Genomic DNA, 21,777 nt, shown 5'->3' on the forward strand with positions numbered 1-21,777 from the left:
TGGCAAGATAAATTCAGTATAATTCTCTGATAAGAACTATAAAAAGGAAATGGGAACACTGATCAGTGACCTAAACACAGATAACTGAAAATACAGTTTTTTTTCTGCATTTAAGCCTACATTGTTTTACAGTAGCTAGTTTCTTTTCTTTTTTTCAAAGTCACTAGACTCCCAAGATACTTATTATTAAATAATAAATCTTTCTAAGTTTTAAAGTAGAACTTTATAACCGTGAACATGGAGAATGTTTTGTAAACCAGATAATGGATGTTATAGACAGATTTTAAGCTGACAAAAGCATCTCCTAAAAATGAATCCATAGTTTAATGCTCTGTAGCATCAGTTAGTTTAAGATTAAATGTTTCCACTGGCTGCTACCAAAGATTGATGTTCACAACAGTTAAAATAATTTGATTTTTTATTGTGAATAGCTGTGATAACATGTGCAGCCATCCTAGTTCTCTTCTACCATACAAATGCAGAGAAATCAGAGAAACTGAGCTTGTTGGTTGTTTTGAACAGGAGGTCAGTGGGTCTTGGTCATTCCTGTATGAATCATGGCATTAAGCCCCCCTCCCCCCATTAGTTCAGTATATTTTGTACCAATGGAAATGGCCGTGAATGGGGTGAGTTCTAGACCCGCTTTTGCAAAGTGAATGGGAATGGCTGGCTCCTGAACACTTGAACAGCTTTTTAGTTGGCTATTTATCATACTGTAAAATGTGTGTAGTCAGCATGGTTTCAACTTTAGCGTATATAAAGTATTGCAAATTTTGCGAAAACTCAAGTACAAGAGTATTACATAGTGGTTTGACGGACACAGTTGGTTGACCATCAGTTTTGATTGTCTTCTGATACTTTTGGAAGCCCACATCTTGCGCTACAGTGAGAGGACCTGTCAGCTTCATTTAAATGTAGCTCTCCTCCATCACATATCCCACGCCAGAAATGCCTGTTTTTGGGGGGTAAGATTATTAAAAAAAAGATCTGACAGAAAACTTCACTTTAGATGGCAGAGCTTCATCAGAGTTCAGTGAACTCAGATTCTCATATTAAAGACTTCAGATCTTCAGCTCCCCACAGTGCAGCTCCATGACGCCTTTCCAAAAACCAGTAGGAGTGCTGCAGCAAGGACTTTGAACATTGTCAGAACTTAAGACTGACCCTGAGAGCACCAGCATGTGAGCATGAACTGCACTGTGGAAAAACTGTCAAAGCACCTTATTTCTGTGATTTTATCGAAGGAATGTACTATTCTACAGCAATACAAGTTGGAGAATGGTGATGATTACAAAGTCAAGATATTGGCTAGGTATAGATGCTCTCTAACGGCTATCAGCTTTTTGTACCTTCAGGACATAATGTCAACACACACAGTCTCTTTCAGTGTAAAAAACAGATTGCCATGAAATTGGATGAGCAAATGCATGATCCTGAAGGGATAAACGCTTTTGTTTTTAATGACCCTGGAAAGCAGCATTTAAGGACAAATGAATCATTTTTAACATCACAGCTGATAAAAATGCACGGCCATAACGTTAAAATATGTTATCCCTCCAGCTGTTTAATATTGTCGGATGTAATTAATTTTTCAGTCTTAAAGTGTTTGGAGATTTAAGTTGATTAGAAATCCCCTTACATTCAGAGCTGAATGGGGGTTGAATTATTGTGAATGGTTTAGAAATATGTGCTTAGATGAGCAGTATTTACACCATAAAATATGCCTTAAATTAGATTAATTTAGGTTCAATAAAAAAAAAAAAAACAGAAGTGCAAATCCCTGATTTGATAGCCGTGGAATGTCCCCTTCAGGGTGTTTTGTGTCATGATTAAACCCTTGAAAATATGCAATCACTTAGGCCTCAACTATGAATTATGTATTGATTATAGCTATGTGTGGAAGGCTTTTAAAAGAGAGGAAAACATAAATCAGTGCAATCTATTATTGTGTTTATGTTAAGAAGATCACAACTGACATGTTCCTCCCGAATCACACCGTGCACACACACACACACACACACAGACACACACACACACACACACACACACACACACACACAGATATACAGTACACAAGGTGCCATCATCATAAGCACTTTCAGTAAAATGAGGCAGCGTCGACAAAATGTCAAGGGAGCAGGTGCCTCGTGGAGAAATAAGGAGCCCGAGATCTTGGCTGAGAGCCTCCCCCTCCCGTTTTCATCTTTACTCCAGCAACTGTCCAAGGTCCATCCCTTTCTGTTTCCTCCCACAGTTACTTTTGATTCTTGCTCTTTATGTTAACTTTTTTACCTCTTTGACTTTATGCATAACTTCCCGTCTCTCCTGACATGTTTTATCTCTTTTGCAGTTTTCTCATTGGATCTGTCATTTTCCTGTGACTAAATCTCTCCATCTCTCTTCACTCATCATTAACCTCTCTGTGGTCTTCCCAGAAAGCCGAACACATCAGTGAAGTTATATCTTACAACACCTTTAATGACAAGAAACACATGCAAACATGAGCCTTGGAAATGTTTAAACTTTCTTTTTTTAATTATTCTTATTTACAACACATTGCTGTGGATATCCTCTTCACGACAGATTGGCTCACCATACAGTTTACAATCCTGCTTGATTTGTTGAGATTAGAAAGCATTTGCCTTCCTCAGGATCACCCAGCAGGCCACACTAATCACAGGGAGAACTGCCAACAAACACAGTCCCCTTAAAATGTTTTCACATCAAAAAACTTTCTTTTTTTTCTTTCATTTTTATTCAAGTGAATCCACACAGAGCACAAAGCCTGCACATTGATACCGTGACAATCTTTAAATATGATGTAAGTCTTTGCAAGGGGTCAATGTCATCCTTTCAGCACATTTCAAATGCACAGCTGTGAATTTTGATCTGTGCATGCCCTGGTGAGTAACTGAAGGTCACGGTGATGAAGGAGGGGATAAATGGGAGAGGTGAGTAACATCGGTTAATCCACACAGTGCGGAGGCAGAGGCCCTTTGGATGAAGTAGCCCACACATCCATTTATCAGCCTTAAAGCTCCATTTGGGCTCTGAGAGCTTTAAAATGTACGTGGTCCTGAAAGTCCTGAATGCAGGGACTGTGTTAACGAGCACACGCTGTACAGTACATGTCCAAAACAAAGCTCACACTTTGAGCCGTCACTGGCACTGTATGCATATGAACATGTGAGTCTTATTTCAATACTTTTCAATTAAGTCCCAGCCCTGTTGAAAAAGAAAAGTTTTATTCTTTGCTGGAGTCAGAATATAATAGAATCTCATTATTGTTCCATTTCTGTGATTCACCTCGCTGCATAATTCTTGTTTCCCCTTGATCACAACCAGTTTGCATCACGGGCCGCTGTTTGCAAAATGCACCACATTTGAATTTTTTTGCTTAAGTGCACATCCTCATTTCCATTTCAAACTCCCTCCGCGCTTTCCTCCTCAGCAGCTGAGGATCTTGATGAAGGCCCGCCTGAACTCGATGTTGAAGGTGGTGTAAATGACAGGGTTGAGGGCGCTGTTTACATACCCCAGCCAGGTGAAAGCACTGTAGAGTGCAGGAGGTATGTAGCATGTCCTGCAGTGGGTGTTCAGAATGTGAGTCACAAAAAAAGGCAGCCAGCAGATGAGAAACACCCCTGAAGCAGGCAGAGAAAAGAACGATTTGGAGAGAGGACAATGGGGAATGGAAGGTGCAAGTAGGACACAGTGGTGGACATAAAAGAGATGGGAGATGGAAAAACATGGGGAAAAAGAAGAATGTGTAGTGTAAAGGGTTTGAAAATAGCGGTGAGGATAGAGGAAAACATGGGAAAAGGAGAAGGGAGAAAGAAATCTCATGTTAGTTAAGCTCATTGTTCATGTTTCCTAAAATATCCACTGAAGAGTGGATGTAAAAACACTGTTCATCAATCACCGTTGAGGTAGCTACATGTATCCAAACAAAGAGAGCACTCTGGAAAAAAGGACGTCAGTAGTGTTTCAAGTACGTCTTATAAGAGAGAACATTTTCAAAGACGCACTAAATGTATCTGGTCATCTGGTAACGTAAAATGTGAATGTTAGTGTTTTTGGTTAACTGGATTAGTGCCGGTTTTTGTTTTTGACTTTGCTGTTTATCTGAAGAGGATCAAATGTTGAGGGGTTTTTTTGTATGTTTTTTGCTGACATTGTGAAGCTTCCATCATCATTTTAAAATGGATTTACAGATCTATACTGCAACTGGCTATGCTGGAAAATTGAATAGATAGCAGGTTAGTGTCCTTGAAAAATAAACTCCCTTCAGTGCTTTGGCGATGTAGTAAAATTATACAGGCTATTGTAAATATTACTGCTTCTCAACAACGAGCTATCTTCCCCACTTGCCTGGCTTCAACACTAGGGGCATTTTTAAATAGATTTACGGAGGGGGTATTGTAGCGACGTGTTACTCCTGAGTCCCATTAGATGTGGACGTGCTGCGGTCTGGCTCCACCATGGCATCCGTCGTGAATTGTGGCCACTCTAGGCAACGAGAGTGGTTCCACCAGAGGAGCCATTAACCATTTCAACAGCACCCTAGCAGCAACCATGTGCTCTGCTCTGCCGCAGTTGCGTGCCAAGACTCTTGGCGTTCAGTCACGGCTGCATCGCATCAATGTACACATGGCAGATGGTGTTGGCAGGAAGTCAGACACACGAATGCCATAAACACTCCTGATGGGTTTTCAAAATAAAATATAGGAGGATATTGCTTAAACCAGTGGAAGCCGCAGGTAAACAAGTTAGAGCGTCTCAGATAGGGTTGCCACCCGTCCCGTAAAATACGGAATTGTCCTTTATTTGAGAAAAAAATGTTGCGTCCCGTATTGAACTAATACGGGACACGATTTGTACCGTATTTTCATTAACTTTTACACCATATTCTAGTTGAATTATTGAAATAAATTAACCTTTACACCATATTCTAGTTGAATTATTGAAATAAATTAACTTTTACACCATATTCTAGTTGAATTATTGAAATAAATTAACTTTTACACCATATTCTAGTTGAATTATTGAAATAAATTAACTTTTACAACATATTCTAGTTGAATTATTGAAATAAATTAACTTTTACACCATATTCTAGTTGAATTATTGAAATAAATTAACTTTTACACCATATTCTAGTTGAATTATTGAAATAAATTAACTTTTACACCATATTCTAGTTGAATTATTGAAATAAATTAACTTTTACATCATACTCTAGTTGAATTATTGAAATAAATTAACTTTTACACCATATTCTTCACCTGTAGGCTATATTACATCTGGGCTGATATGGACATACGTAGCATAGGAGGCTATTTCAGTTGCTAGTATGGTTGTCTGTCTGTACAGTCATGCAAGTTCAATGCTATTAAAGCACTTTAAACTTTAAATCAAAGCATTTTGTTTTTTCATATAAAATAAACACATTTTTATTCAGTTTAGAAGTTTTGGGGCTTTTTTTTGGCTCCTGCGCTGCTGAAATCAGGGCGTCCCTTATTTCTATTTCTGAAAGGTGGCAACCCTAGTCTCAGATGAGATTTCAACCGTAGATGAGGAAAAGTTTATTCTAGAAATAATTTTATTTCATTCCACTCACCTTTTTACAAGGATAACAGTAGTGTGTTGTCCTACACACTGGCTAAATAAAGCTACAGACTTAGGAGTGGAATTTAATTACGTTTTTAAAAAAGCAGATTGATGCGTAATGTTGTGACTTTATTCATCTCAAAGTGACTGGGTAAACTCTTGATCTCACACGTCCAACTGCACAGGAAGTGTTCGAAACTGGTCCACTTCTGAAACGCTGGTGGGATCAGAGGTTGCCTTGAGGACAGAACAGAAATGGAGCGTCGCTTCTGTGACCCAGAGATTAACCACCAGCAGTCAACCAAAGTTTCGAATGTATAAGCAAGACTTCAAAGGATAAAAGGAAATTCTATGATGTAGCTGAACTACTCATTAAACTCAAGCTCTATGAATTTTAAAGAGGTTTTAAAGATGTAACTGTGCTGCTGTCACTGAAAAGTATAGGAAAAAACCCAGCTGGACTGAGATCCTCCGCTGTATGTGTACTTCTCCACAGCATCTACGAACTGAACCAGGTTGAAAGAAACCCGGCTGATAATTGGAGCTCGTGGAAGCTGTCAGACGTAACACTGTGTCTCCTGACACACACCGTGAACCCGCAGCCAGCAAGACCTTTTTTGACATTTCAGCTCGATTTATTGCAGCTCCGCAGCATGCACAGCTACTGTTACGTGTAAAATTAAACATATTCACTGAAGCCATCATGACCAAAGAGGACTGTATTTGAGCTGGTATATGAGGCAGAAAAATAGAAGCGGATTAAATTATTCAACTATAAAGATATATTGCTTCTGTATTATGTGTTTCTGTGAAATTGACATTCCCTGAACATATCCCATTTATTTATTTCTTTTTTTAAATAAACTTATCCCATTTTTGGCAGCGTCCACTCACCGAGCACGATGGCCAACATCTTAGTGGCCTTCCTCTCCCTTGCGTGCATGCTTCTGAATCGTGAGTTGTTATGAGAGTGAGACATCGGCCTCAGCGATGTGTGCGTCCGTCCGTTGGACAGATCCTTCACCTCGCAGCTCATCCTTACAGGAGGACACTCCGTCCGGTTGTTGACCCCTTGCTCCTGCTCCACGTCAAGCTCAGTGCGACCACAGGATGCGTGGCTGATGCTGCAGTAGTTCTGTGTGTCCACTGGGGGCAGACCTGAGTTCTCAACTGGTCCCGTTTTGGGGCGTTTACGCCACAGGCATCCTGAGAGCAGACTGGGCTTAGAAGGAGCCGAAGGTTCTACAGTCTGCTGAGGAAACAAGGGGCACTGCGGTTAAAAGCAACAATAATGGTTATTTTTATGATAAAATAAGAGTTTTAATTTCATTTAATTGGACTTTTTGATTGCATTTGGAAAGCACTTGCTGTCTCTCAATACCCAAGAACCCAAGTACGGACTTGCTATCTGGGGAATTGGGAAGTACGAGTCAGGAGAGCGTACTTTGGAGGACGCAAGACCGCTCTTTCTGCAACTGGAAGAGCAGCATACTTGTGTTGTTGCTGATGTCACATCTGAGCTAACAGGCTAAGGGCCAATCCCAATACACCCCCTACTTTCTACCACTAGCCCTAAAAATGAAGCCACAAGGCGTAGGGCCCTTGTAATCTTCCCTAGGGATTGGGACACCACTTGCTACGTCACTGAGTGGTTTAAGTTCGGGTACGTAAGCAAGCTAGAAGCGGTTTTAATTTCCGCTGTAGCGCTGTTAATATGCAACTTTATTAAGTTTTAATATTTTTTCAGGCGTAAAAGTAAGGCCTGTTAAGAAATTTGCTCCGATGTTTTCGGGGGATGAGAAGAGCCGCCGGCTCGGGAGCTGATTTATGGTTCCGCGTTAAATCGACGCAGAGCCTACGGCGTAGGTTACGCGGCGACGCTCACCGTATGGCGCGCGTCGCCACCTAACCTATGCCGTAGGCTCTGCGTTGGTGTAACGCGGAACCATAAATCAGCCTTTATTCTGGCGAGATCTGAAGATACAACGCAACAACGGGCAAGCGAGTGATTATGTACATTCACTGAGTGAATATTATGAAAGTAAAATATATATTTCTCGCTAGAAATGTAATCAAAACACATTTTTATGCAGAAACTCACTCAAAATAGTTATTTTATTCACTAAAAATTAGAAATGTCCGCCATGTTTTTTTGTTTGATTCAGTCTACAAATGATGACATAAAGCATTCTGGGAAATCTTTCTGGCCCTCAGTCGCGAAGTCAGCACTTGAAATCCCTCGCTGTGAAGGGGTAGATTCATACCCCCTAGCCCTCAATATGCCCACTAGCCCTACATGCAAAGAGGATTTGGGACACCACTACCTTCACAGGAACGCGCAAAATGTAGGGGTAGGGCTGAAAAGTAGGGCTAGGGGGTGTATTGGGACTGGCCCTAATATGTATATAATAACTTAACCTCTACAATGTAATTGGTTAAAAAAACATCAGAAACATGAAAAACAACTGAGAATGGGCCATATACCTTAGACTCCCGCTCAAGTCTTTATAACCATAAATTTATACAATGTGTTTGTAATGGATTTTATGCCGGATTAAATTTTAAGATACACTCTATCTTCATAACTTTACCACAAATTCAAAGATATAATACCTATCTGGGATACATGGCATTGATAAAATGGCTGGAGGAAGAACATATCCGGGTATTTATTTTGTTCTTGTTCTTGTCCAGATATCTTCTTGCAATTGGAACAGTACTTCGGCTGCAGATGATAACGTTTCACAAGAACGCAAGAACACACAAGAACGAATATTGAGAAACGGCCATTGTGTTGCTCTTGCGATCTCCTGTACCTTCCATCATTGAAAATGCCATCTATCACGCAAACTGTGTTACTTTATAGCACTATGTCTTATAGTCCGCTCATTTAATTAATTAACATAACCTAAGCTGTCTTAATTCATTTCCTTTAGGGAATATATGAATTATTTTAAATTGAATTCAATAATCTTCTTTGACCACCAGCAGCAATGTTCAAAGAATCAACAGAGACTCAAGAAAGTTATGACTGAGGAAAAGAAAAAACGAGAGTGGGATGGAGCAGGACACCAAATAAGAGTAAATCTCAGGTAGAGTTGTAAAAGTTGTCCCCTCCTTGCAACTTGTCCTCCACAGCTATAATACTTGGAGCTAATAATTGTCGTAGCTCCATTCAGTTGCTGTCATTTAAAGGCTCATTCTTTTCAATGAGGATGCAGTAGACTATATCTAAATAACCAGTGGAGTAAGGTAACGAAGTACAAGTACTTTGTTATTGTACTTAAGTAAGATTTTTGAGAATTTGTATTTTTATTGATACTTTCATTTTTCTGTACTTTTACTTTTACTTCGTTACATTTTCAAGGAAAAAATCGTACTTTTAATCCGCTATATTTAAAATTGGACACGTCGTTACTCGCTACAAATTAAAGTCTTACATTAAATGAAAATGTAGGCTATTGCCATGAGAACAGCACAGCGGGGGCTGATTTATGGTTCCGCGTTACACCGGCACAGAGCTACGGCGTAGGGTACGCGGCGACGCACACCCTACGCCGTAGGCTACGGCGTAGGGTGTGCGTCGATTTAACGCGGAACCATAAGGCGGACGGGAAGGAAGGGGGGCGAGTGAATTGCCCGTGATCGTGTAGCACGGCCCGATAATGCACTCTATGGGCCACTTTAGCCTATGTTTTAGTGTTTTAATTCACTCCCACCACCTTCACCATCATCATTTACAACTGCAACAGGGCTTCTTAATGTTCAAGAGCACTTTTCACAAGGATCTGACATAAACGTAGTAGCTATATGGTCAACATAGCAGGCCTTTTATCTCCAGGTGGCTGTCCCAAACGGGACTAAAAATGTTACATTTTAACAGCTGGATGTGTTAGTAGCTACTTGTTATGATGTAATGAGGTGATTACGTGTCAAATTAGTGTTTTCAGTTGGTTCCGCTGCCCCGGTGTGTCAGAAACACAATTACTGCAGCTTTAATGTTCGAACAATCACACCTTAGTGCCCTGTATTCATAATCCCAGAAAACGTATCTAAAGATTTGTTTTGGTTGAAAGACTGCTTGTCCAACTTAATTTTAAGTGAGAACCATTAGTGAGTGGATGCTGCTGCACTGTGCTAACAACATTGTGAATAAGGCTCAGAAAATGGGATACCGGTATTATTACATATTCATGCCATGACTGTCGTTATTATAGACTGTAAGTGCCTTGACTCCAGGTTTTTAAATCACATCTCTACATGAGCGTTTAGCGCACCACAGGATGTCCATATTTCATGCTTTTCTGAATGTAGTCTTTTAGTAGCCTGGTCATTCATCTTCTGTACCAGCAAATAATCACTTTTTAAAACCGCCAGCAAAAACTCGACAGCTTTAGTGTGCCTTTTCCCCTCATGAGTAATAAGGTTCATTAACTACTTTTAAGTCTTGTGCAGTGTGTATTTCCAGCGCGGCCACAAATTTTCAAGGCATTTTCTTACTCATCAGATCACAAATTTTCCTCTGAGGAAAAGTACACCTGGCTATTTCCTCCAGTTTTGAGCAGCCTGCAGTTTACACAGGTGGTGCAGTGCAACATCTGCAGACTTTGCTCACATGGCAGGCCTCTAGATGAAAAAATTATGCTCATTCATAATTTTCAGCTCCATCTTGAACCCCTGCGCTGCAACCACAGAGTGAAGCAATTAACTGGGATTTGCATGAATATACATTTAGAGAGAGCCGGATGAAAAGCTAAAAGCAGAATCAGCTGGAATGTCACAGCATGCAAACGTAGAAAATATGACACAGTTGTCAGTTGGGCATTAGGCTTTGCTTTATCAATAATAAATAAATAAAGTATCACCTACCACTTTAATCCTTATAGGTGATAAGTCTTGCTTTGCTTTGGGAGTCTCCTCTTGCAGGCAAGTCTCCTAAAGAAACACAGAGAGATTCACGGTAGAATTTACTTTCTACATAAAATTGCTTATCTGTGTTAAGGTGGAGCATTCCTGTGATGTTTAGAAATGAATCAATTAATCTTGTTTCATCTCAGAGGACACTGTAATTAAGATTCAAATAATGTCTGAGTGTTCCCGTCACAGAGAGAGAGAGAGCGAGAGAGAGAAAAAAAGAAAGAGAGAGAACAGAAAATTAGGTACCATGTCAGTTATGTTTCCAGTTACTCTCAGTCCCGAGCCAAGTGCTGTGCAGCTCAATTAGAACTCACCTCAAACGTAACGACAGGTGCCTAGAAACCTTTTTCATTAATGCTCACTCACCCAGAGCGACTCCAGTTTGGGATCACACGGCTGATATCAGGCCTACAATCAGTTACTTGTAGCCTGGTATTAAAACAATGGCCCTGACTGCACATTTATTATTTGCAAAGTGAGTATTGCAGAGAAAAAATGCATTTCAACATAATAGCCTCATTAGACAGAAAGCTTCTGCATGTGTCAAAGCAGGTTATGGGACTGATTTGATCAATATTGTATTTTTTAACTGTATTTTAACAATATGCCTGATGACCTGGTGTCTTCTTGTCCACGGTTATCAAGATAAAGCCATCCTTCTTATGATAGATGAAACTGGGACAAACATTAAGAGTGATGATGGATATAATCAAAGAAGTGACAGCTCATTGAGATCAAAATTAAAATCTAAATTGTAAGTAAATATAATCTGAAAAGCTATTTAACTCGACAGTTTATTTCATGTTAGGCAAAACTAATTAGTTGCAGCTCTGAGTTCAGGGCTTTCCACATATTTGCTTTCTGACATAATAAACTGAAATGAAATGCTAAACACTTGCATCATTATCATCCTGATGCCACTGACACTGTCAAAATGTTTCATCCTCAATGGCTCTTATTTATCCACTGCTGTAATTAGTGGTGGATAATTACTGAAACACTACCCTGTAACAAAAAAGAAGAAAAAAGAAAACAGGTTGGCACCATTAAGCATATTCATTTATCAAAAGTTATCTTTATTCTTGTTTTCACACACAAAAAAAGAAGGGACAGATCAGTCACTCTAAACCCAGTTGCTTGAAGCTATGCAGAACCCATCATGAAAAACTCCACATGAAGGTTTATCATATCACTCTAAACATTTTTAGAGCATTTTTTTCAAAGGATGTACAGATGTGATAACCTGCTCAAAAAGGTCACTGCCAGCATGGAGCACCATTGACATTTAAGGGAGGACGTGGTCTGCAGCACCGTTTGGGCAGCTGGAATTGTAATGTGTATATGGAAGTAGGGAGAACATACTGTAGATCAAAAATTGAGAGTCCACGTTAAGTTTCCTGGAAGAATCAGAGTATCACATCGTCTCTAGTGTTTGCCTTATTCTCGATCTCAGATGCTAATGTGACACAACACAAGAGCACCAGACCTTCGTGATGTAAAAGGACAGAGATTGCGATAGCGGAGGAAAATAAAACGTACTTTAAAACCCCAGATTAATTACGAAGAATGAACCTGCTAAATCTGATTCCAAATCAGCCTTATAGTAAATGATAGTGAACAATAAATATTGGCTAAACACTGTTTAGGCAGCAGACGAAGGTCAGCACAGGCCCTACGACTAGTCCACAAACACGAAACCCCTAAGTTAATATTCAGCCCATTATGACATGTTTATGTAAAGTCTTCCTGTTTGTATTATGGTGTTCACCACACTGAACATGGACCAGAGACACCGAAGAAGACAGATGGCTGAGGAGACCAGAGGGAATATTCTCGACAAGCATTTGAAAGGTAAAAGCTATAAGCCTATGATCAAACATCTTGATGTTCCTCTGAAAACAGTTTTAAATTTAAATCACATGATTCGAATCCTTGGGACTATAGCCAGTTCCTCGGATATGAGTTAATGAGAGTTGTTGCCAAAGAGCCCAGAAAGTCTTCCAAAAAGATAAAAAATTAACTCCAAGGACAAGGTACATCAGCGTCAGATAGCACCATCCGTCACTGTTTGAACCAAAGTGGACGACCAGGGACTTGACTGTTGAAAGGCATAAAAAAAAAACAGAAATCTGTCAAAATGCACACTAAAAAGCCACAAGGCTTCGGGAAGAGTTTCATTGGTAAAGATGAGTAAAAAAACGGGGACTTTGTTGCATCTGGCACAGGGAGTCTTGAATTTGTGCAGTGACATTTCAAGACTATCAAACCATTCTTCAGCTAAATGCTTGCTCAGTTGCAGGTCATGGGTCCTCTGATGGAAAAATTACTGAAAACACACGGGTTAAAAACACCCAAGAAAACACCCTATCAATTAAGTTGCTCAGTTTCAAGTCACTTCAGTACGGTGGCCGACAAGGGCCAAACGCACTGCAACGGCCTAATGCGTCTCAGTTAAGGAAAACGGCTTCAAGTACAGAAACGATTCAAATTCACAAACTCAAAACGAGGTACAAAAAGAGGAACGTGGTGCAAATGAAAAAACGTGCTGCAAAAAACAAAGACAAATGCAGCATCATCAAACGTGCTGCAAATAGAGAAACGATGCAAAGTACAAAACGATATAAAACAAGAAACCATCTTCAAAAGAAAAACGCTTCATAACCGGTCACTACAACCGGAAGTGCTCTAACATTAACAGGTGCTTTATGTCAATCTCTAATCATGATCTTATCTTATTAATATTATGTGCAGCCTTGTATCGTCTGGTGTTAAATATAATAAAGAAATGTCTCGTAATGTGCAGCGTTGTACAGTGATATAAACATCACATTACCGTTCCCGCTGTATGTTTAAACCATGGATGTAAACACTGTGGTTCAGTCAGCTGTTCGGTCTCTCTCTACATCCCGTGTGTCTGTCCATTGAGCTGTTACGCTGAGAGCGCCCCCTGCAGGTTTGGAGCACTTCCAGTTGTAGTGACCGGTTATGAAGCGTTTTTCTTTTGAAGATGGTTTCTTGTTTTATATCGTTTTGTACTTTACATTGTTTCTCTATTTGCAGCGCGTTTGATGATACTGCATTTGTCTTTGTTTTTTGCAGCACGTTTTTTCATTTGCACCACGTTCCTCTTTTTGTACCTCGTTTTGAGTTTGTGAATTTGAATCATTTCTATACTTGAAGCCGTTTTCCTTAACTGAGACGCATTAGGCCGTTACAGTGCGTTTGGCCCTTGTCGGCCACCGTACTTCAGAGACCATTATGGGTTCTATAATATATTACCAAATGTATCCACGCGTTTAGCCAGCATGTCGGCCTCAGTTTACCCTAATATAGCTCCTCCATGTGACCGGATGACAAAGGTCCCCTATAAGACTTGGGCGTCTTTTGTTTTCTGACATCTTGCCTGACTGTCATGTCGAATGATTTGGGCCTTGTCAGAACAGCTTAGAGCTTCTACTTGTCCATTTTTCCTGCCTCCAAAAACTGACTTTGAATTTCTGTTTACTATACGCCTCCAGATGATGAAGCTATGAAAACAAGATAAGAGCGTTTCTTTTTTTTTTTTCATGCCACCTCTCAGTTGTATCTGCTCAGAGGTAAATGAACTCAAACACTAGGACTCACATACATCATGTCCTTCCTGAATAAAATTACTAACTTCAACCCGACAAGCCATTTTAATTACAAAGAGCGTCAGTTGCAAGGACTGCCGTGTCCGCTGCTCATCAACTGAGTTAAACATTTACATTTCATCTCTGAAGCGTGTTTATCAGCGCACTCAATACATTTACAGAGCAGCCTCAAACAAAATGACAAAGCATTTATCTAACATTACCCTGATTTTATATTCCAGACATTCCCGTGAAATCGCTTTTGATCCCTTTTATCTGAAAACGGAGTTCTAAAAATTGTTACATATCAGAAAAACAGCTTTTGCTCGCTCAGTTTTGCCCTAATCTTCTGGTGGACGCGCTCCTGTCCTTCACTGTAACACTTTTCACTGACATCATTGAGGCTTGAAGGGAGGTTTCTTTTTTTCTACAGCACACTTACATGAGTGTGTCTGTAACATAAAGGTCCAGTGTAAAGGTAGGTATTACGTAGGATAAATATAAAGGTGCTGCCCTCGTTACCCTGATAACGTACAGGGAGCTAACAAGTAGCAGTATTATTATTCAGAGCTAGACGGTCATCAATTATTAATTTCTTCATATCATAACCATATTTTAAAAGCTATAAAAATAACAACACACTGACTGAGTCAGGAGTAACTCATTCTTTGAAGTAACTGGTAAAAAATTGAAATGTCAAGTTTGTCGTTAAACGTTTTAAATAGTCATTCACAAAAGGTTGACACCATTTCATAATTAATCAGTAGCTTTTCAAGCAAAGATTAAAATAGAATGAATGGGAGTGATAAAGAGATATTTTTAACTGACTTTTGCTTCAGTTTCCTTTGAGGCTTCATTTGCAAAAAAAAAAAAAAATGTTGGAAAGTCAAACTCGTGACTTCTTGAGAAGTCAGAGTACAAAAATCACAAAAACATTTGTCAAGAAAGAGGATAAACATCTCAGACAAAGCAGATAAGTCAAACTGTTTGTCATCCATTTTTATTCCTTCTTCTGGGAGTTGTGTGTGTATGTGTTCAGTCTATACCAGCTGTCGAGCCCATCACAGAACCAAACTTCTTATATTGAATTTAAATGAAACATTAATTATGAATACTTTGCTTTATGAAAGTGAAAAACATTTAAACAAATAAAGAAGGAAAAGGCTACAGAAGGGCCTTACCACCGACGGTTGGGTGGGGCCCGGCCGCACTTTCCCACTGGCCTGTCCGAAGTTGATCCTCTTCCTCCTCATCCTGAGGAAGACGTAGATGCGGATGTAGACCAGCAGAGTGACGGTGAAGGGCAGGTAGAAGGAAACCACAGAGGAGTAGATCACAAAGTCGGGGTTGGAGATGGAGCACACCATGGGGTCATCTGCAGAAAAGAGAAATTAACACAACTAGAACAAACATCACATCCTTCACCTCTTTCACACTTTGATTGTAGTTACGATCAGTTTGACAGTAATTGCACAAGTGAACTGATTTTTTTTTTTTATAATCAAAATTCCTCAGTCGAGTAACTCTCAGCTGGGCTGATAGAGCCGTAAATTGAAGCTAATGAGAAAAAAAAAGACAGGTGCTGACCTCAGCTATAAAAATGCACAAAGAAGTCCAGTCATAAAAAAGTGAAGTGAAGAAGTTTTCCTCTCCGTGGATCAACGCCACACACCTCAGTGCACGCAAAGATGAAAAAAAGGTCAGACAGACAAAAAGTCTGTTTGTGGCTGGTGTCCAAGCTGCCATCACTTACCAGATTCATATTATCTGGTCATTTTACTTGTAAGTTATACTGTATTTGTGCTGCCAAGCAGTTCCTGTTTAATTAATTGCTTGTCCTAGACGAACAGTAGACTTGATATGAATTTCCAGTTTTTGTCCACCGTGTGGTGGCGAAACAATGGCAGCGCTGCAATCAGCATCAGCAGCTCGAGCCAAATGCTCGAATTTGTGCGAGCAGCTTAACATTATGTTTGACAAATGCTGTTCATTGTGCGACATGCAGACATGAATCTGCACCGCCGGCTTTTGTAATCAAAATAGCTTCTTCTGCTATCTCACATTTCATGCTGGTGTAGATGTTCAGTCATCCAGCTGGCGGTTAAAATAAAAAACAAAAACATGAGTCATATCACATCTCGTTGTTTCACTGTGGACTTTTCTTGTTGCACTTCAAGCGAGACGGTTTCATCAAATGTATGAATGAGAGCATAAATAATTCATGAAAACCAAGTTCCAAAGGCCATCAAGGAAATGAGATGACACACTTTTTCAATAACCTTATTTAGTTGCAATGACATATAACTACTACCTTAAATTAACTAATTTCTTTTTTTTAACTCCCTCTACTGCTGTCACTACAACAGGAAACTCAAACACTTTGACTGAATGTCAGAAAGCAGTGAATAAGCGAGATGAAGTCCAAAGTGATATAAGAGAAAGAAAATACAATTTCAGAAGAAAATCTAAATCTATATACACATTCATCACACCAAGGAGCTACATTATCAAATCCACTTGCAGGTGAAGCGAGTAACTATATTACAAGACATACGTTTAGCCAACATTTTTATCCAAAGTGAATTGCAAGTATGGAACATGTTGATTATCTTACAATCTAATTTTCTGAGGTGAAATATTCGGTTCCCACATTCTTTTAAGTGTTACTTTGACATGCATGACCCACTTGAGCATTTGTGCAAACAATGGCTATGTTTACATACTCATCGATATTTAAATATCAACCTAATTAAGAACTAACTTTGAATAAAACATTGTAAATTGCATTTTGTGATCACCTTTATGTTTGCTTCATATTTGGCCAGATTTGGAGTAAAACTGCATCCATGTATGAAATCACTTGTAATCTGTGCGGTCTGATTGGCTCACAGCAGGGTATTTCCAAGTTGCACTGTTTTTGAACTCCAAATTGCATCCTCTTTTCAGCCAGTCCCAGGCAAGCGTTAAAATGACATGATTGAGCGGTATTGACTAATCAGACGGCAGAAAAAACTATCCCAGCTAAAATGGACCACTACTTCCCGTTTGCGACTGAAGATTAAATCCTGCTTGCACCAGATAAGTTACTTTTGGGTAATTTGAGTTTTCTGTCACGCTTGAGGAAACGTTTGGATATATTTCTGCAGCATGTCCTGAAGATCTGTGTTTTCAAAGAAAATGAATAAGCAAATTTACATCATGCGTATGATTTGACCAGACTGCACTCCAACTTAATGAAATTAACATTTTAAATCACTCAGTTATGTCCCTACCGGAGTTTTCATAGCATTCTGCAACACACACACTTCTGGGTGACAATGCAAACCCCACAGCTCCAGCGGGTTTATGCAGAATAGGATGGCTGAGGGAAAAGAGGATACTCTTCTGGGTGAGAGAGAAACCTGAGTAATCCTCCATAGATGTAATTAAGGCTCTGAATGGGAGGAACTATCACAAATGGCGTAGGGGGATGCAATGTGAGTCATTAATCTGGCAATGATAGTATGAATGTAATGTCTTATGCTGAAAACACTACAATCAGAAACAGGCAATATTGTCTTAGTCATTTTAATAGTTCAGATATGTGCATGTCAGTGTACCAAATATTCAGGTGGAAAAGCACAAGTAACCCAGAGCATTGAACTGACTTCCAAACGGCTGCCCAACTACCACCTGGATTCTCCATCAACATTCCAGTGACGGACTTGACAGGACCCCCCCAGAGATCATGTGTCCCTGTCCTTACGACTTAAACGTGTCCTGGTGATACCAAGCTTATAAACACTACGGAGAAAAATATTCTCTTTTTAGGTTTCTAGGATCCACAAATACAAAAAAAAAAAACCTTAACATGTCTCATGCTGACATTTTACAAAGATTTTTCCCGTTTCTGCACATCCACAAGTCTTAACAGGAGTCACGGGGCCAACATCATAGAGGAGGAACACTTTCATGGACTACTTTCAAAGTTTGACTCCAGAGAGTAACTGCTGAGTTTGACCTTATTTTGTCTTTAATACTTAACGTTCAAGCCTCTTCTTGTTATATCTTCTAGTATCATTTAAGACGGTGTTGGCAGTAAAAATCCTTGGAAAACATGATGGTTTGGGCATAAAATACGGCCTTGAAAACCCCTGCACATCTCTCATGAAGTGTTTATATGACATGACTAATCCTTGGTCTCCAAAAAAACCAAAACAAGGGCTTGTTCTTTGGTTATTGGGGGGTGCTCGCACAACATTGGACAGATGGGTGGAAACTACGCCCTGCACTCCGTTTTGCTGCGTGACCACTTTCACTAGGACACATCTGGACAGAGAGACAAAGTTAAAATGCTTCTGTTGAGCTGACCTGTGGTGTTGAAGCCAAACAGCAGGGGACAGGAGACGGCGAAGGCCAGGACCCACACGGTGGCAATCATACCAAAAACTCTTCTCCTCGAGCAGTGGGTGGTGTTGTATAAGACAGGCATCACTACTGCCGTGTATCTGCACGCACAAACACACAAACACACACACAAAATTATAGACAGTAGTATGGTCAGCTCTAAAGAGGCGTGTACAGGGGAGTTGGTAGGTGTTGACCTTTTGAGTGAAGAAAAAAGTGCTGATCTAGGACAGTGAATGAGAATAATTAAAAAGAGAAAGAGGCGCTTGTGCAAAACACTGGGCTTGCAGATGCCAAGAAATACACCGCTGAGAGTGAGTGGACGATACAAAGACTAACAGCAGAGAGGCACACTAGGCATTTCTGTGCTGAAACAATTTGGGTATTCAGAAAACCCCCAAAGAAGAGCTTTGATTTAAGAGTTAATCAGCACCCCATATGACATGAGTGTATAATGAACATGGGAAAACTGGGTTTAGAAATGCCTCTTAAAAAGCGGCAATTACGCTTTAGCTCAGCCCAAACTGGATGTGATGTTATGTTAATTAGAGCCAGATAACTGCCATACTTGCTTATACTCAAAGCAATAATTACACTGGCCGTGCTCTGGGCAAAACACAGAGTGAAACCCCGGGCCATAGGGCACCAACAAAAAAATACCCCCCCGCCCCCTCTGCTTTATGCTGTCGTTACCCTCCTGGTGGGATGATTTCTGAGTAGATAGAACTTGAGATGAGAAAGTGTGGTGGGAAAAATGTTACATACGATCTTCATTGATGACATTTGAAGTTTAGAGTGAAAGCAAAGTTTATCAGCTTTCAGTCACCATTCAAAACATGAGCTGCACGGTAGTGTAAATGCTTTCAAAGACAATCCCCCTTGGGTTTCATGCCAGAACTTCCTCTCTTGTACATTAATGCTGTGTCTGAAGAGCCCAGAGCTGTTATCGCTTTGAGATTAAACATAAGCAAGACTGTCAGGGAGGTAATATAGGTTTGTTACACACCGTCAGTGGCACAGAATTCCTCTGGCGCTTATATGAATCGAAGACCTCACAAACATGCCGGTGCTGCAGGCGTGTTGTTGGCTTGTGTAAAAAAATCAATCATAGAGAACCACAGGGCTCCAAAAGATTTCATTCCTCAGGTGAAAATTAGCTGCTTCACAAAGAAAACTGCTATCCAACTATTTTACAATTTAAGAGTCAAAAGAGGCTAAAAGTGTTATAAACCTGCCAGTCAGCCAATCAGTGTTGCTGTGTAGTGTTAAAGTGTAGTTGCAGAGTTGTAACTTTCATGTATTTTTGGAGACTTCACCGATGGGAGGAAAAAACATTCACATAATGTATACTTCGTTAAACTTCCTCAACTTGTGGAGGGGTAAACAGATCTGTTGGAGTAACTTCCATAAATGTTTTTTTATTTTTTATTTTTATTTTTGTTCATTCACATATAAACTACACTTGTGTTCATTTTTACAGTTTGTTTGTAAAACAGACTACTTATGACTTCCGGTGCGTCCAAAATGCCATACTAAAAAGTATATACTAAAAAGTATATTTAAAGGAGCATGAGGCTCCTTTTAAGAAATGAGACTCTCTAGCGCCACCCTTCACCACGACGGCCGTCGGGGGTACTGCAGCCAACAGTGAAGCCGGCACGGGAGAATGGGGAGAACGGGCATGCAGCGTCATGTGACGTCACATCCGCAGGACAGCGCGGGAAATTCCGGTCACAATTGCAGCATATTTTGCAGCACACAGCCTGTTCAAGGCAACGGAGAGATACACTAGAGGGCTCATTCTTTTTGGTTTGGAACGCTTCATCTGACATTATTACTAGAAAACTTAAAACGTATACGAATTTTTTTCATAAATCCTGTCTCAATCCTGCCTCAAGCTCCTTTAAGTTCGGCACACTTTTGAGTAAATATCAGTAGTGTACATTAATTCGGACGTACTATTCAGAGCGCACACGTCACTTCCTGCCAAACTCATCACTGATTTCTTCCATCATCTTTGTCTTCTTCTTTGAAAAGTCTTCTCTCGTGTCTTGTGTCATCGACAAGAGTTCATTTTGAAATTGTGACTTAGGTTGAGACTTAAGGCTGAATTAAGCTTCTGCGTCACACCAACGCAGAGCACACGCGGCAGCCGTGACGCCGTCGTGAACCCTTCGGACTTCTCCGTCTCTCCATTTGGTCGCGGTGCAGTACCCCCCACGACCGCTAGTTGGCGATCTTTTTCTGAATGGTTTATCCGACTTTTTCCAGTCACAGTGAATCAAAGAAATAAGGACAACTATTGTGCAAAAAAACAAAATAGAAAAAATCACACATAAACGAAGAAAAGAGCCCTGAAAGTTCACGACTGCTTCAAACCGGAAACCGGAAATGCGTTGCTCTCAAGCGAACCAATCACAGCCCTCTCCGTCTGCGTGTGGTCTGCGTCGCTTGACACGTAGTTACAATTTTCGGGAGGTGCACGTCAGTGACGGCGCAGGTGACGGTGTGTGGTCTGCGTGGACGAAAACCACACGCCGTAGGCACGGCGCCGTTTTGACGCAGAACACTATTTCCACCTTCAGGATCAATTTTGTATTTTCTCTTCCTTTTTCCATGATCCGTCTCAGTACCTCCTTTTGGAATTGCTCAAGACTTTCTTGAAGCTGGTACTGCAGCATTAGAAATTCCTGCGTTTCTATATCGTAGGACTCAAAGTTGGATTAAAAATTAATCTCTTCTGCTGTGTTAGACACACTAGTAAGTCATCAGTGATGATAAATCCCACCTGTTCTTAACTGCCGTGCTCGTGCACGGTTAGGGTCATTTGCATTCAGAAACGCCTTCAATTGACCATATATGGTAGCAACAACAGCACCCGCTTGGAGGTTGTTTTTTTTTCAAACTTTATTGAACAAAATTCCGTAGGGTTTACAACAAAAGGCAAATCAAACAAAACAATCAATTATCTACAGATATTAAACATTTGGGGGGGTTGAGAGCAAAAAAAAAAAGATACATTTATTGACAAGCTATGGGAAGTGTATTAATACAAATTAAGAAACAAAGACATCGTTTCATATAAGCTTTTGGCAATATCGTTTTTTTCACACATCAGTTTTAGAGACCCTAAGTACAGTTTACATTCATTTTTCAGATGTACAATGGAGGGTTTGCTGTTATTCCATTTGCATTTATGTATGTGATATTTACCTAGTAAAATAATTATGTTGACCATGTTTGATATATTTCT

The 21,777-nt window shown here is 40.0% G+C and overlaps 1 protein-coding gene across 4 annotated transcripts in view; it reads right to left on the bottom strand.

Moving 5' to 3' along the window:
- Positions 1-2,546: 2,546 nt before the first annotated feature.
- The window catches only part of drd3 (dopamine receptor D3), a 44,448-nt gene continuing 25,217 nt past the window's right edge, over positions 2,547-21,777 (bottom strand). The window contains exons 4-9 of one of the 4 annotated variants that reach the window (XR_009770790.1): positions 18,489-18,625; positions 15,320-15,513; positions 10,480-10,545; positions 6,505-6,862; positions 3,307-3,644; positions 2,547-3,225 (exon numbers count right to left, since the gene is read on the bottom strand). Coding sequence is in view for 3 of the 4 variants with exons in the window: in XM_061713034.1 (XP_061569018.1) it covers positions 3,448-3,644; positions 6,505-6,862; positions 10,480-10,545; positions 15,320-15,513; positions 18,489-18,625 (952 nt within the window). In the remaining variant the exon portion in view is untranslated. Of the gene's footprint in view, positions 3,645-6,504; positions 6,863-10,479; positions 10,546-15,319; positions 15,514-18,488; positions 18,626-21,777 lie in introns of all 4 variants that reach the window. The other 3 variants (XM_061713035.1, XM_061713036.1, XM_061713034.1) reach the window with 3 other exon arrangements.

This window comes from Cololabis saira, chromosome 22, assembly GCF_033807715.1.
Source record: "Cololabis saira isolate AMF1-May2022 chromosome 22, fColSai1.1, whole genome shotgun sequence".
Lineage (NCBI taxonomy): Eukaryota > Metazoa > Chordata > Actinopteri > Beloniformes > Belonidae > Cololabis > Cololabis saira.